The sequence below is a fragment of the Schistocerca piceifrons genome, chromosome 3 (assembly GCF_021461385.2).
Source record: "Schistocerca piceifrons isolate TAMUIC-IGC-003096 chromosome 3, iqSchPice1.1, whole genome shotgun sequence".
Classification (NCBI taxonomy): domain Eukaryota; kingdom Metazoa; phylum Arthropoda; class Insecta; order Orthoptera; family Acrididae; genus Schistocerca; species Schistocerca piceifrons.
Genome location: NC_060140.1, coordinates 584205464 through 584219134, shown reverse-complemented (window position 1 = coordinate 584219134; position 13671 = coordinate 584205464). Strand labels below are relative to the sequence as shown.

General features: G+C 39.5%; 1 protein-coding gene across 1 annotated transcript in view; it reads right to left on the bottom strand.

Annotated features, from left to right (window-relative positions):
- The window catches only part of LOC124788859 (putative fatty acyl-CoA reductase CG5065), a 178687-nt gene that overhangs the window by 22708 nt on the left and 142308 nt on the right, over positions 1-13671 (bottom strand). The window contains exons 6-7 of the mRNA XM_047256142.1: positions 11634-11873; positions 6302-6559 (exon numbers count right to left, since the gene is read on the bottom strand). Coding sequence (XP_047112098.1) covers positions 6302-6559; positions 11634-11873 — 498 coding nt within the window. The remainder of the gene's footprint in view (positions 1-6301; positions 6560-11633; positions 11874-13671) is intronic.

Genomic DNA, 13671 nt, shown 5'->3' with positions numbered 1-13671 from the left:
ACATCCCCCCGGCTGTGGCTAAGTCATGTCTCCGCAATATCCTTTCTTCCAGGAGTGATAGTTCTGCAAGGTTTGCAGGAGAGCTTCTGTGAAGTTTGGAAGGTAGGAGATGAGGTACTGGTGGAATTAAAGCTGTGAGGATGGGGCGTGAGTCATGCTTGGGTAGCTCAGTTGGTAGAGCGCTTGCCCGCGAAAGGCAAAGGTCCCGAGTTCGAGTCTTGGTCCGGCACACAGTTTTAATCTGCCAGGAAGTTTCCTGAAGGGTCACGCACAGCACAAAAACATACAGGCGGACCTCGTCTGTTGACAGACAGAGACTGCCAACAGTTGAAGATGGTTGTAATGTGTAATAGGCAGACATCTATCCAGACCATCACTCAGGAATTCCAAACTGCATCAGGATCCATTACAAGTACTATGACAGTTTGGCAGGAGGTGAGAAAACTTGGACTTCAGGTCGAGCAGCTGCTCATAAGCCACACATCACACCAGTAAATGCCAAATGACACTTTGCTTGGTGTAAGGAGCGTAAACATTGGACAATTGAACAGTGGAAAAATGTTGTGTGGAGTGATAAATCATGGTACACAATGTGACGATCTGATGGCAGGGTGTGGGTATGGCAAATGCCTGGTGAACGTCATCTGCCAACGTGTGTAGTGCCAACAGTAAAATTTGGAAGCGGTGGTATTATGGTGTGGTCATGTTTTTCATGGAGGGGGCTTGCACCCCTTGTTGTTTTGCATGGCACTACCACAGCACAGGCCTACAATGATGTTTTAAGCACCTTCTTGCTTCCCACTGTTGAAAAGCAATTCGGGGATGGTAACTGCATCTTTCAACACAATCAAGCACCTGTTCATAATGCATGGCCTAAGGCAGAGTGGTTATATGACAATAACATCCCTGTAATGGACTGGCCTGCACCATCCTGACCCGAATCCTATAGAAGACCTTTGGGATGTTTCGGAACACTGACTTCATGGCCGGCCTCACCGAGTGACATCGATACCTCTCCTCAGTGCAGAATGGGCTGCCATTCCCCAAGAAACCTTCTAGCACATGGTTGAATGTATGGTTGAATGTGTTCCTGTGAGAGTGGAAGCTGTCATCAAGGCTAAGGGTGGGCCAACACCATACTGAATTCCAGCATTACTGATGGAGGGTGCCACGAACTTGTAAGTCTATTCTGCCAGGTGCCTGGATGCTTTTGATCATATAGTGTATGTTCTGAAGTTATTAGATTTTATACTTAAATCAACTTACCTCCATTTTATCTATGGCATGAAATGCCCCTTTATATAGAAAGGATTCCTGTCTTCCCAGAAAACTTCCATTGTGTTGCAGGTTTATCTGCAATACTTGCAGCCTCCAGCTTGCCACTATGGTTGCTTCCAATGTATTTGATTATCCTAACAGCAACTTGCAAGAACCCTAAGTACAATTTCAGGTCATGTTCTACAATTACCATCAGGGATTTTTCACTGACTTTCACCACAAGGATTTGGCCATCTGGTGCAACCTTTTGGTTGACTACCCTCCAACCCTCTGTTGAGACCTTCGGTTCTGCATCCTTACTTCCTTGAACAGAGACTTTAGAGTTTTGGTAGGCAAACTGATGACTTTGTGGTCTTGAAGAGCTCAGCCTCTTGCTTGATCAGTAGCTTTGCTACCTCACATGGATACATCAAGGACACCATATCCGTAAGCCAATCCTCTTTTCCCATCTCCTCACAGACATATGTGAGCAACATGTCCAGACAGACATTCCAGAATGTCTACTCTGCCCTACCCCAAATCTTTTCAGAGAGAAGCATCTGAACAACATCCATCCACTCCAAAGTGCAGTGTATGTCCCTGTTGGATAGCTGCCATCCTGAGTATTGAGACTGCAGTACTATAGGGCTATTTTACTGTCTCCTGCCCCTTGGCCTTTTCTGGATCTGTTTATCCTGAGAAGCTGGCGTACTAGCCCCTTCCCTTGTTCCATGCCTTACATGCCTTAAAGGTAGAAAGTGTCAGGTTACCCTCTCCACTCTGGACAGAAGTTTCCTCCTTTCGGCCCCAGACAAGAATTTGATCTTGACCTGGTCCAACTTCTCATAAGAGTTTCTACTTCTTGAACTGGTCTATCACCCAGTCCAGTTGTGGAAACAGCTTCTGTCAGTTCCAGCCCCAATACTTGCATGTTTGAGATCTCATCAAATCCCTCAGTTTTTGTTTTATTTTTCGTGTTCTCCATTTTGATCCATGAGAACTGGGAATCTATCTGGTTGAGACTACAGCACCCCACATGGTACACGGCATTTCTTAGGGACGTTACCCCATATCCCTGAGGCTCCATTAATGACACATTTTCCCAAGTGCTATGCACCCATCAGTATGGATCACATCGCGCACTGGATTGGATATCTGGGGAACTAGCTAATGACTATGTGACTGGAAATGGGAGTGATGGGGGTTGTGGGACACACTCTGTCTGGGTCATCCACTGAAGCCTGTCTGGCATGAGAGACCTTGCCAGTAGTAGCACTACATCCGGCATAGATCGCAGCTTCATGTGCACGTGCAAGCCTCTCTGCCCACATGGTAAGTACTCAGACAAGGCAGTGTCCCATGGAAAGGGCACAGGCTGATACATTATTCTAATTGTTTAGGAGGAGAGATCTGCTTGGAGCAGTCTTAGGTAACCGAGTGACTTCCGTTTTATGATTTGTGGGCGACCGAGAGGAAACAAGAATTGAATGACAAGTTACAGCAATCATTCAAAACTGCTAAACAGAAAAGAGAGGCTTAAAGATTAATGACACCTAATGATTAACAGTGTAAAGTCTTATAGAATATTGATAAATAATGCTAAATACTTAATTTTGAAAAGAGATAATATTAATTTATTTGTGTCATTTTAGTACATTGTATTGTCAGAAGTTTTTGAATATTAAAAGACAGTCCTAGTGTGATAAAAGCATCAAAAATGAACAATTGTAAACTTGAAAATTTTACTACAGAAAATACTGACTTCCTGTCACAATGTAATTATGAGAATAGACTCTAGTTATGTCAATAGTGATTGTATAGCTCTTCAGAGATATTCTGATGAGTCTTGTGCCATTGCACATTATTAGCTTTACATGGGCATATGTATGAAAAACAATGTCCATTGTGGGGAAAAAAACAAAAGAAATTACACCTTATTGCAGGGTTATTTTTGTATACAAACTGAAAAAGGTTATGTAAATAATTTAAATTTTGTCGTGAATTCAAATGAGACGTAGACATATAAAAATTGAGCTCTTCAAGATTAGACGTAAGTTCCTATATGGAATCAAAGATTTTCCACCTGTTTGTTCTAGACAACTAATCTTTTCAAGATCATGAAAGGGATAGTTGCTGCTCACCATATGGCTGAGATGCTAAGCTGCAGTTACGCACAATAAAAACACTGTCAGAACGTGAGCTATCAGACAACAAGGCCTTCATCAAAAAAGGTACCACATACGTGCGCACGCACGCACACACACACACACACACACACACACACGTGTGTGTGTGTGTGTGTGTGTGTGTGTGTGTGTGTGTGTGTGTGTGTGTGTGTGTGTGTGTGTGTGTATTACAGGAGATTTTAACAATTCTATCAGTGTACATCCTATGAATCTCTGATTTGCACTGTTACAAAAGGTATTAATATGGTGGCATCACTGTTCTTTTCTGGGTTAGGATATGTACTCTGATACAAGTGTTTCCTACTGAGAGCTGCAGTTTGTAGGGATGACATTGTGTAACAATGTATGTGACTCTTTCATGGTATTTATTAACCTGACCTCCATCTGAGGGACTTTAATTGCCAACCAGATAGAACTAGCCAGCTACATGAGGAAATAATATGTCTAGACTGGTCAGCTCACTCCCCAAAGTTAAATCTGACTGTACATATATGGGACATTCAAGGCCAGAGGATTACAGACCAAGGATCATCAACATGGATCATTGCTGACCTCTGGAGGACACTTGTTCAGCAACTGGCTGCATTACTGCAAGCCAGGCTACACTATCTGATCCAGTGTTTGCAGAGCCAGGTGCATCACATACCACACTAATGTTCTGTATACCACTGGGTGGGAGGGGGAGAAGGTCACTACACACAATAACTGCCTCGACAGTTAATGCCCAGTTTTCCAAAACATCAGTAGACAGCATTGTCAAGACATCTCTTACCACACATGTTATGTTGCTCCTCTGATTGCAACATCCCTTAACTTATAGATATGAGTAATTCTGTAAATGAACCTTCTTGGTACATAAAAAGGGTGTTATGCAACAGGGCTTGCCTTATTAGACACTACCCACTGTGTTACGCAAGTTGTACTTGGAACTGGCATATTTTTCACTGCATATGTACCTCTAATACACATCATACAGACAAGAGATAAATTACTTCCTATTTACTGATACCAGTGCTTTCCAGTGGGTTTCAGTTTTTTCTGAGATGCATTCTTGTTTTTATTGGCAAGCTTCTGCCCACCACTGTCAGAGAGACCTTCCAGAACTTACAACTAATAATGATAATATATTTTTTGCTTTGGTGTATAAAAAAAATAAGGCTCTCCTTGCACCCATTGCTGTTGCTTCCAATGAGACCAGAAATGTAACTAATAGTGTATATGACTTGTTTAACCATTGCAGCATTTAATCTTTGGGGGAGGCTTTCCACTGACTCCCACCAAATTCATTTTCTTCTTTTGTGAAACACTACGAATTAGGTGGGTTTCTGGATGAATTCATACGGTATGTGGTTTGATACTAAAGCTCTAACAGAGTCCCCTTGCAGTAGCTCACAAGGATGTCATAGCATATTTGCACAGTACTGCAGTCTGTTTCATACAATTTCTTAGACCGACAACAATGATGGCTGGGTTTAGTGTTTCCATGACACTTAAAATAACATTATTAATAGTGGAGCTCAGTATAAGTAGATCCTGCAAAATTTCTCTGATAGAATGCCCAAACTTGTGAACTCCCACAATAAAGCCTTTTTTTAACTCACTCATTCAGTTTCCTCCATCCATTGACTCATTCTGAAAAAAGTCACATTACTGAAATCGGTATATTGTATTTGCACTTATATACTCTCAAATAGCCTGTTGTCACACAAGAATGTTTGTTGGGGACATCGGGACATATTATGTATATACTCATAGAAAAATTCTCACTATGAGTAAGTTATAATTTTATCAAAATAAGAGTATTTCTGAATCCTCTTTCAGCATTTAAAGGCTCAGTTTATCTTTATAGACTTGATAACCATACCACTACTCAGGGGTACTTTTATCCTTCCACCAGATGGCAAACCCTCTTCAGCTTACGTAAAGCTCAAGCTTAGTGTTACAGCTTCAATTTGACCAAATACAGTATAGTGACTGTATTCACAGAATAAAACAAAACTCCCAACTTTGTCCACAAATCTATGTCTCTCTCTCTCTCTCTCTCTCTCTCTCTCTCTCTCTCTCTCTCTCTCTCTCTCTCTCTCTCTCTCTCTCCCTCTTTCTCTCTCCAGTCCCTTTGTTTCAAGGAACATAACCCTTTGGGAGTCCCAAAGGCAATATCTGACTAATACATCTGCCAACCATCTCCTATTTCGACCCTGTCACTAGTGTATCCCATCAATGGCAGAGTCACCTGTGAAAACAGCCACATCTTTACTGTAACTGCATCACCACATTATATTGTGTTTAACAATGATCATACCATCCACATACATGAACTATGCTCAACTATGCTACAGAATTGGAACTATGTGCAACTGATCTATTTGTTCTCAATGGCTTTCCCCTACTGCTCCATACACCTGTTTTTCTGAACTGTACAGGAGGGAATTCTTCCTACAACATTTCCTTTGTTATTGCAACCCCCTGATAACATCTAGTAGTCTTTATATTCCTTCTATACCACCCCCTCTCAATCTACAGCTCAATCATTTGAACATTTTCATTCTCTTTCTGCTCATTCTCTTACTATGCAACCCCCCTCCCCCATATTTTAGTTTTTTCTGTAAATGCTCCAACTATCATTTTCCCAATTTGCCCTTGCACAGGCAAAGTACTAACTCACTCCAACCCAGCACAGCCTTTCTTGACCCTCTTCCATCATGCCCCCTTTTCTCTGCCCATTCCATTTTTCTACCATAGTCAAGATTGCTACTTGACCCATTTGATACAACAAATTAGTTAGTAAGAACTGTGATACAAAAGGCACTAATGTATTAGTTTATCACAACAGAATCTTGCAATAGCAATGAACTTACATTTTTAGGTGCCGCCTGGCTCTTGGAAGTGAAGATAATGGCTCTTTCATGCAGAATTGCCTTGCACCAAGAACACATGCCAGCAGATAACTATCAACATCATACTCAACATTTGCCATATAAAATGTTTCACAATCCTCTTTTGTCATGTGACTACTTAGCGCAAGAATCTCCTTATTGTCAAAATTCCATTGCCTCAATGTAAAGTACTGCAGCACCTTCAATCCATTGCTTATTCTGTTCTGGAGCCTCACCATGCTGGAACAAATCAGACATAAATAAAATAAAGAAATTTTATGTAGAATGAATAAATACTAATCATTTTCTGTCCTGCTACAGCATAATTGGAAAGAGAAAACATCACTTGCATGAGAAACACCTAACACACATCTACTCATTTGTATCTTCAGTGTCAACATAATGAAAAAGGAAAGTGATATACTATACAAGACTATTGAATAACTGAAATTAATTCATGTTTCCACAGTGATACAGGTGGTGAGGGAGAGCTACTCCCACCACTTCCATTCTATCAATAACAATAATTAAAAGGGAATGTAGTGGGAGTAATGGCTTTTTTTTTGGGGGGGGGGGGGGGGGGGGACAGAGGGGTTTGGTAGGATAACAAATTTGAAGAGACCACTTGTCATAGTTTTACAGAATTGAATAGGTAATTATCACGAAAAAAGAGTTTGGTATTCTTGAGATTCAGCATTCTTAGGATTGATATATGTTTTTCTTTGTTCATGAAAATATTTAACTCACTCAGGGATACACAACAACACTAAAATTTAAATTGCTAGCAATTCTTTAATTTCCAGGTCAAAATACTTAAACCTACGCAATTTCTGAAATGTCAATATGTGCTAAAACTTTTCCTGTTTCAAATGAAAAAGCAGCAGAAGTAGAAGTGGTGATCAAGTTAATTTTGGTAACTGAAGTGAGAAACAGCAACACCTATTTTATTCTCCTTGTGCCCAGCTGTGCATCCTGTTTACATCTACATCTATATCCATACTCTGCTAGCCACCTCGTAGTACGTGGCACAGGGTACTTCAGGTGCCAGTATGTGTTCTCCTTTCCCTTTTCCATTCATGAATGGAAGAATAAATAAACCTCTGTATTAGGTCTGATTTCTTAGGTTTTATCACAGGGGTCATTTTACAAGCCTTATATGGGAGGAAGTAATATGTAACCTCATTCTCTGTGGGATGTACACTCTCAGAATTTCAACAGTAAACCTCTCCATGATGCACAGTGCCTTGGTAAAGGTCTCAGACTGATGAGCAAAACTAGTAATAGGTCGAAGAATTATTTTGTAAGCCACTTATTTCATGGATGAATTACATTTCATTAAGATTTTTCCTATGAATCTCAGCCAGACATCTGCATCTCCTATTATTTGTTTTATGTTATCATTCCACTATATGTTGCTCCACATGATTACTCCTAGGTAGTTTACAGTAGTTACGGCTTCCATTTAATTGCACCAATAGTGCAGTCAAGCACAAGAGGCTTCACACAAATGAAATAACTGAATTTTGTCCTTTATTTTGTATGCTATCATACCCATTGAATCAGTTGTTTGTGTGGTCTTCAGTCCAAAGACAGGTTTAATGCAGCTTTCCTTACTAGTCTATCCTGTGCAAGCTTCCTCAGCTCTGCAATCCTCAAACCTGCAGCAGCCTACATTCACTTGAACCTAGTGACTATAATCAAGCTATCATCTGCCTCCACAATTTTAAGTCCCCTCCCCAACCATCCCCACATTTTCCTCCAGTACCAGATTCACAACTTTGATCCTTCAAAGCTTCAGGATGTATTCTATTAATCAATCCTCTCTTTTAGTCAATTAGTACCATTTTTTTTCCTCCTCAATTTCAGTACCTCTTCATTAGTTATGTAATATAGTCAGCCAATCTTCAGCATTCTTCTATAGTACCATATCTACACCTACACCTATACTCCACAAGCTACTGGATGGTGTGCTTAACTTCACCCAAATTATTTCACATTTGGATGTAATAATCTCACTAAACTCTCCTCCCAAACAGGCTATGAAGGCCCACTGGTACTGACCAGCTGCCATGTCGTCCTCAACTCATAGGCATCACTGGATGCAGATATGGAGGGGCTTGTGGTCAGCACACTAATTTTGTAACCTCACCTTGGATGCTCCTGCAGCCTGCTAATATCATATTAAACTTATCTTTCTCTGATCTGCAAGGAAAAATTTTCTTTGATAATAATGTGACTGATCTATCATTGATTTTGGGAGTCAATTCATCACTGATCCTGGGGGAGGGTGGGGGGGGGGGGGGGGGGAGGGGGGGGGAATAGGGGGAGGGGAGGGAGGATTCCTTTAACCTAAAAAGAAAAAAGTGATGTGCATTGCACACATACTCCACTATCCTAGTGTACATGTGACCTATTACCTACATTTCTCCACCTGATAGCAGAGGTCAAAAAATTCTGAGCCCCTGGTTTAGACCTTCCATCTTTCAAAAGCTTTGATATCCCTCTTGTTGGAACTGTCTATCATACACATTTTACTTCATTGCAAGACAAAACTACAGACAAATACCTTAGCAAAAGACTTTCTAACACATTTGGATTAAATGTTGAATGATTCCTCTTTTTTAGAAACACTTTTCTTGTTAGTAGCAGTCTGCTTTTACATTCCTTCTACTTTGTCTGCCATCAATTAATTTGCTGCTCAAATGGCAAAACTCATCTACTTCTTAAGTATCTCATTTCCTAATGTACACTGTCCAGTCACATTGATGTGAAACCCTGTTGAAAGCCAAAATAACCATCTTTTGAAGCATGGACCAATTTGGAGCCAATGTGTGGAGGTTCTGAAAGGTACTGACAGGGATGTGGAGCCAAGCCAACTCCAGTATTGTGGCCAGCTATGCTAGGTTTCTTGGTTGAGGAAGCGTAGTGTGAACAACCTGATCGAGGTGGTACTACAAATTCTCAGTTGGGCTTAAATCAAGGCAGTTTGGTGGCCAGAGGAGCACAGTTAACTCATTCTGGTGCTCTCCAAACCACACATGTACACAATGAGCTGTATGACACATTGCATTGTCCTGCTGGTAGATGCCATCATCCCAAGGATAAACAAATTGCATGTGGTGGTGGACATGGCTCCCGAGGATATGTGGTACTTGCCTTGATCCAATGTGCCTTCCAGAATGATTAAATCACCCAGGGAATGCCACAAAACATTCCTCCTCCAGCCTGGACGCTTCTGACAATTACTGTATGATTGTTTGACTGAGAATAAAACATGATTTCTCTGAAAAAGCCACCTGTCGCCTCTCTGTGGACATCCAGTTTCAATACTGGCATGCAAAATCCAGCCTTTGCCAATGATAGACAGCAGTCAGCATGGATGCATGAACCAGGCACCTGCTGTGGAGGCCCCATGCAACAACGTTTGCTGAACAGTCGTTGAGGAGACACTCTTGATAGCCCTTTGCTTCAGCTGGGTGGTCAGTTGCTCAACAGCTGCACATCTATTTGCCCGTACATATCACTGCTGCCATTGTTTACACCTGTCATCTGTGGCTCATGGTGCACCACAGCTGCCTTAGTGCCATTTTTGGGTAGGTGACTTTGCCATGGATAGCATACTTTAAACAGTGGTGCATGAGCTGTACACAAACTTAGCCATATTGGAAATGCTTCCGCATTTGGCCTGAAAGCTAACTGATCATGCCCTTTTGGAAGGCAGATAAATCACTCCATTTTTGCATTATGACAACAAATGTGTTGTTTTCCATGTACTCCCCCCCCCCCCCCCCCCCCCCCCCCCCAACATGCTTTAAAATACCCACCACTGCTAGCCCTGCCACCTGCCATCTGTGACCGGTTACTGCATATTGACATTGAACATAGATGGTGGCCACATTAATCCACATTAATATGACTGGACTGTGTAGTTTCGTCAACATCATAAGATTTTATTCACTACTTTCTAACATTTTCCACACTTTTGTTGATATTCATCTGTAAACCTCTTTCAAGACACTATCTATTATGTTCAACTGATCTTCTAAGTCCTCTGCCATGTCTGATAACACTACAATTTCAACATCAAACATCAATTTTTTTATTTCTTCCCTCTAAACTCTAATTCCTCATACAAATTTTCCCTATGGTTCCTTCACTGTTTGCTTCATCATAGAGATGGAATAAAATAGGGACAGGCTAAACGCTTTCACATTTGTTTATCAACTAGTGCTTCTCTTTCATGTTCTTCAACTAATATAACTGTCTGAATTCTTAACAAGTAATACATAACCTGGATTTTACCCTTGTTACCATCAGAATTTCAATCAATTCTGGAGAACCTTACTCTTAATCTACAAATATTATAAACATAGATTTGTATTTCTTCAGTCTGTATTCTAAGATAAATAATTAATTCTACATCACTTAATAGAAAATTAAAGAAAAAAGTAAAGAAAGTGTGCTATCTATTAGGAACTCAGTTCACTCTTGTTACACTAAAACAAAACAGTAGACAGACATTTGTTAACTGAGTTGTTGAGCTTACTATAACTAAAGTGATAATTTCAAAATATTTAGATGTAAAAGGAAACACAATTAGATATAGATTCTCAAAATCACATGCATTGCAAGAATAATTTGTGACTAGGTGAAAGGCATAAACTGTAAAAAATATAATTTACTTGAAACCTTTTTTAGCAGCCTAGATTATTTATAAATGCAGAGGGTAGAAACTATGTGTTACTGGCATGAATACTCTGTGGAGGCCAGATACATTGCAGAAAAGAAGATCCCAGAAAAGTAGAAGAAGAAGAAGACAAGGATATTTTATAAACAAAATTGAGCACATTGTTTTGTTGTGAGAAAAGTAGTAATGAACAAAAAAATGAACCTAAAGTTGTGGATAGTCAACAAAATGGAATAAAGAGAAATATTTAATAGTGATAGGAAGTATTTTTTACAATGGAAGAGAAAAAACACGTTGAAAAGTTTAATGAGTACTGCTATTTTTCCCTCTGTCAAATCGAAAAAGTTTTTTTAAATAATCTCAAAGCATTATGTAGAAGTTAGGTGCTATTTTGATCCAAATAATAAATAAATCAGTTGTTATATGCTCCACATTCTCCACAGAAGACAATGTATTAATCCCACCATGTAAAAATATTTATTCTCAATTTACTGAGATTATTGGTGAATTAGTAATATACACATCAATATTATTTAGAAAGTGAATAGTATAGCACTATGTCAGAATAAAGAGCCCATAAGAAAGGAAGAAAATAACACACTTACAGTACACAGAACTCATACTCACAATCTCTTCTGCATAGTAAGCAGCAGTAGAAAATCAATTACATAAGCTGGAAATATGTGAAATAGGAGTACATGAAGATAATGTACTGTTTCATTAGTACGAATATTTCCGTCAGGATACCAAACAGCACCTTCAAATGGATTCTCATACACAATCTGACGTCCACGTTCTAATACTTCGCCCCATGTAATCTGCACCAGAGATGATGTTGATAAATTATACACAGGCATCTCTTCTGGTCTAAAAAAACAACATAAATTCATTGTCACAGTAATGAAATGGTTACATTTTTTATGTACTAACTAATACCATCAGCTGAGTTATCTTTACTACAAACAAGACACAGTAACATCTGTTGTCCCAGTATCTACTAGAAGATGGATGTGTGAAGACAAAAATAATAGAATGAAAATCCTGGTGTTTTGAGCTATTCATTCCTTCTGCGGGGAAGAAAAGGAATAGCTGGGGAAGTGTAGAAAGGAAGGGCAGAGCTCTCAAACTCCACAATGAGAGGGACCCACCTGCCATCAGGACAAGGGGAGGCAAAGTGAAGGATGAGTGGTTAGACAGAGTTGGAAGCCAAAGATAGTACACTGGTACGCATATTACCAGCTTCAGTTCAGAGATGATAAAAAGACAGAGTGAGAAGTCAAGATATTACAATTTATTATCAAATCTGCATCATTCAATAGACATAAATGGGCAGACTGTGTCAAATTTACGATATTCATAAGTTTCAGTACAAATAATAAATGACATTACAACTAATTAAAACAAGTTACACATTTTACTATAAAACTCTTTTTTGAGCAAAATATATTTCATCAAACAATGGAAATGCCTGGCTGGATTATCAACAATATTAGGAAAACTATAGATTTCTGCTCACCATAAAGATGACCCACTGAGTTGCAGACACGCACAAGGAAAAGGCAGCTACCCATTATAGCTTTCAGCCAAAGCCTTCTTCCGCAAAGAAATAAACACACACTTTCACACAAGTACACATACCTCATACACACATGACCGCTACCACGGGCAGCTCTGACTGGACTGCCAGTGATAGTGGTCATGACATCCAGCTTCAGCTGTAATGAGGTATCTCAAATAGAATGACCTCCATCATAACAACTGGCAAGGATTCTGAAAACATAAATCATGTGAAATCCAGCTCACACTTTTCTTGCATGACATACTGAAAGCCATTGTTCAAGGTAGTCAGTTAGATAAAGCATTCTTGATTTCCAAAAATCAGTACCACATGTATGCTTATTATCAAAAGTATGGTCATATGTGGTCTCAAGCAAAATATGTGGCTGGATTGAGGATTTTTTGTTATGGAGGATGCAGCATGTGATGGGGAGTCATCACCAGATGTAAAAATAACTTCGTGTGTGCTCCAGAGAAGTGGGTTGGGCCCTTCACTAATCACGGGTTGTATATTAACAACTTTGCAGATAATATCAATAGTAACCACAGACTTTTGACGGATGATGTAGTTATCTATAATGAATTACTAGTCAGGTCTTGATAAGATTTCAAAGTAGGGCAAAGATTGGCAATTTACTTTGAATGTTCAAAAATGTAAAATTGTGCACTTCACAAAACAAAAAAACCTAATATCCTATGACTATAATATCAGTCAATCACAAACGGAATCATACAAATACCTGGGTGTAACAAGTTGTAGGTATAGAAATGGAATGAACACAAAGGCACAGTCATAGGTAAAGCAGGTGGCAACTTGTGGATCATTTGTAGAATAGTAGTGGTAGTAGTAGTAGTAGTACCTTTATTCATCTGTAGATCTCTTTTTTACAACTAATTACAAGTTTAGACCAGTTTAAAACAAACTAATTAGTATACACATGTATCGACAGATTTCTAAGTTAGAGACAGTCATTAGATTTTACTCCTGGTATACAATACCTTTTTACAAATAACTTATTAAGTAATGTAATGCCACACTGTTCACTCATATGTCACTATCAGTCACTGCACACACTATACACACATGGTTTCATAACACTTCACTCAC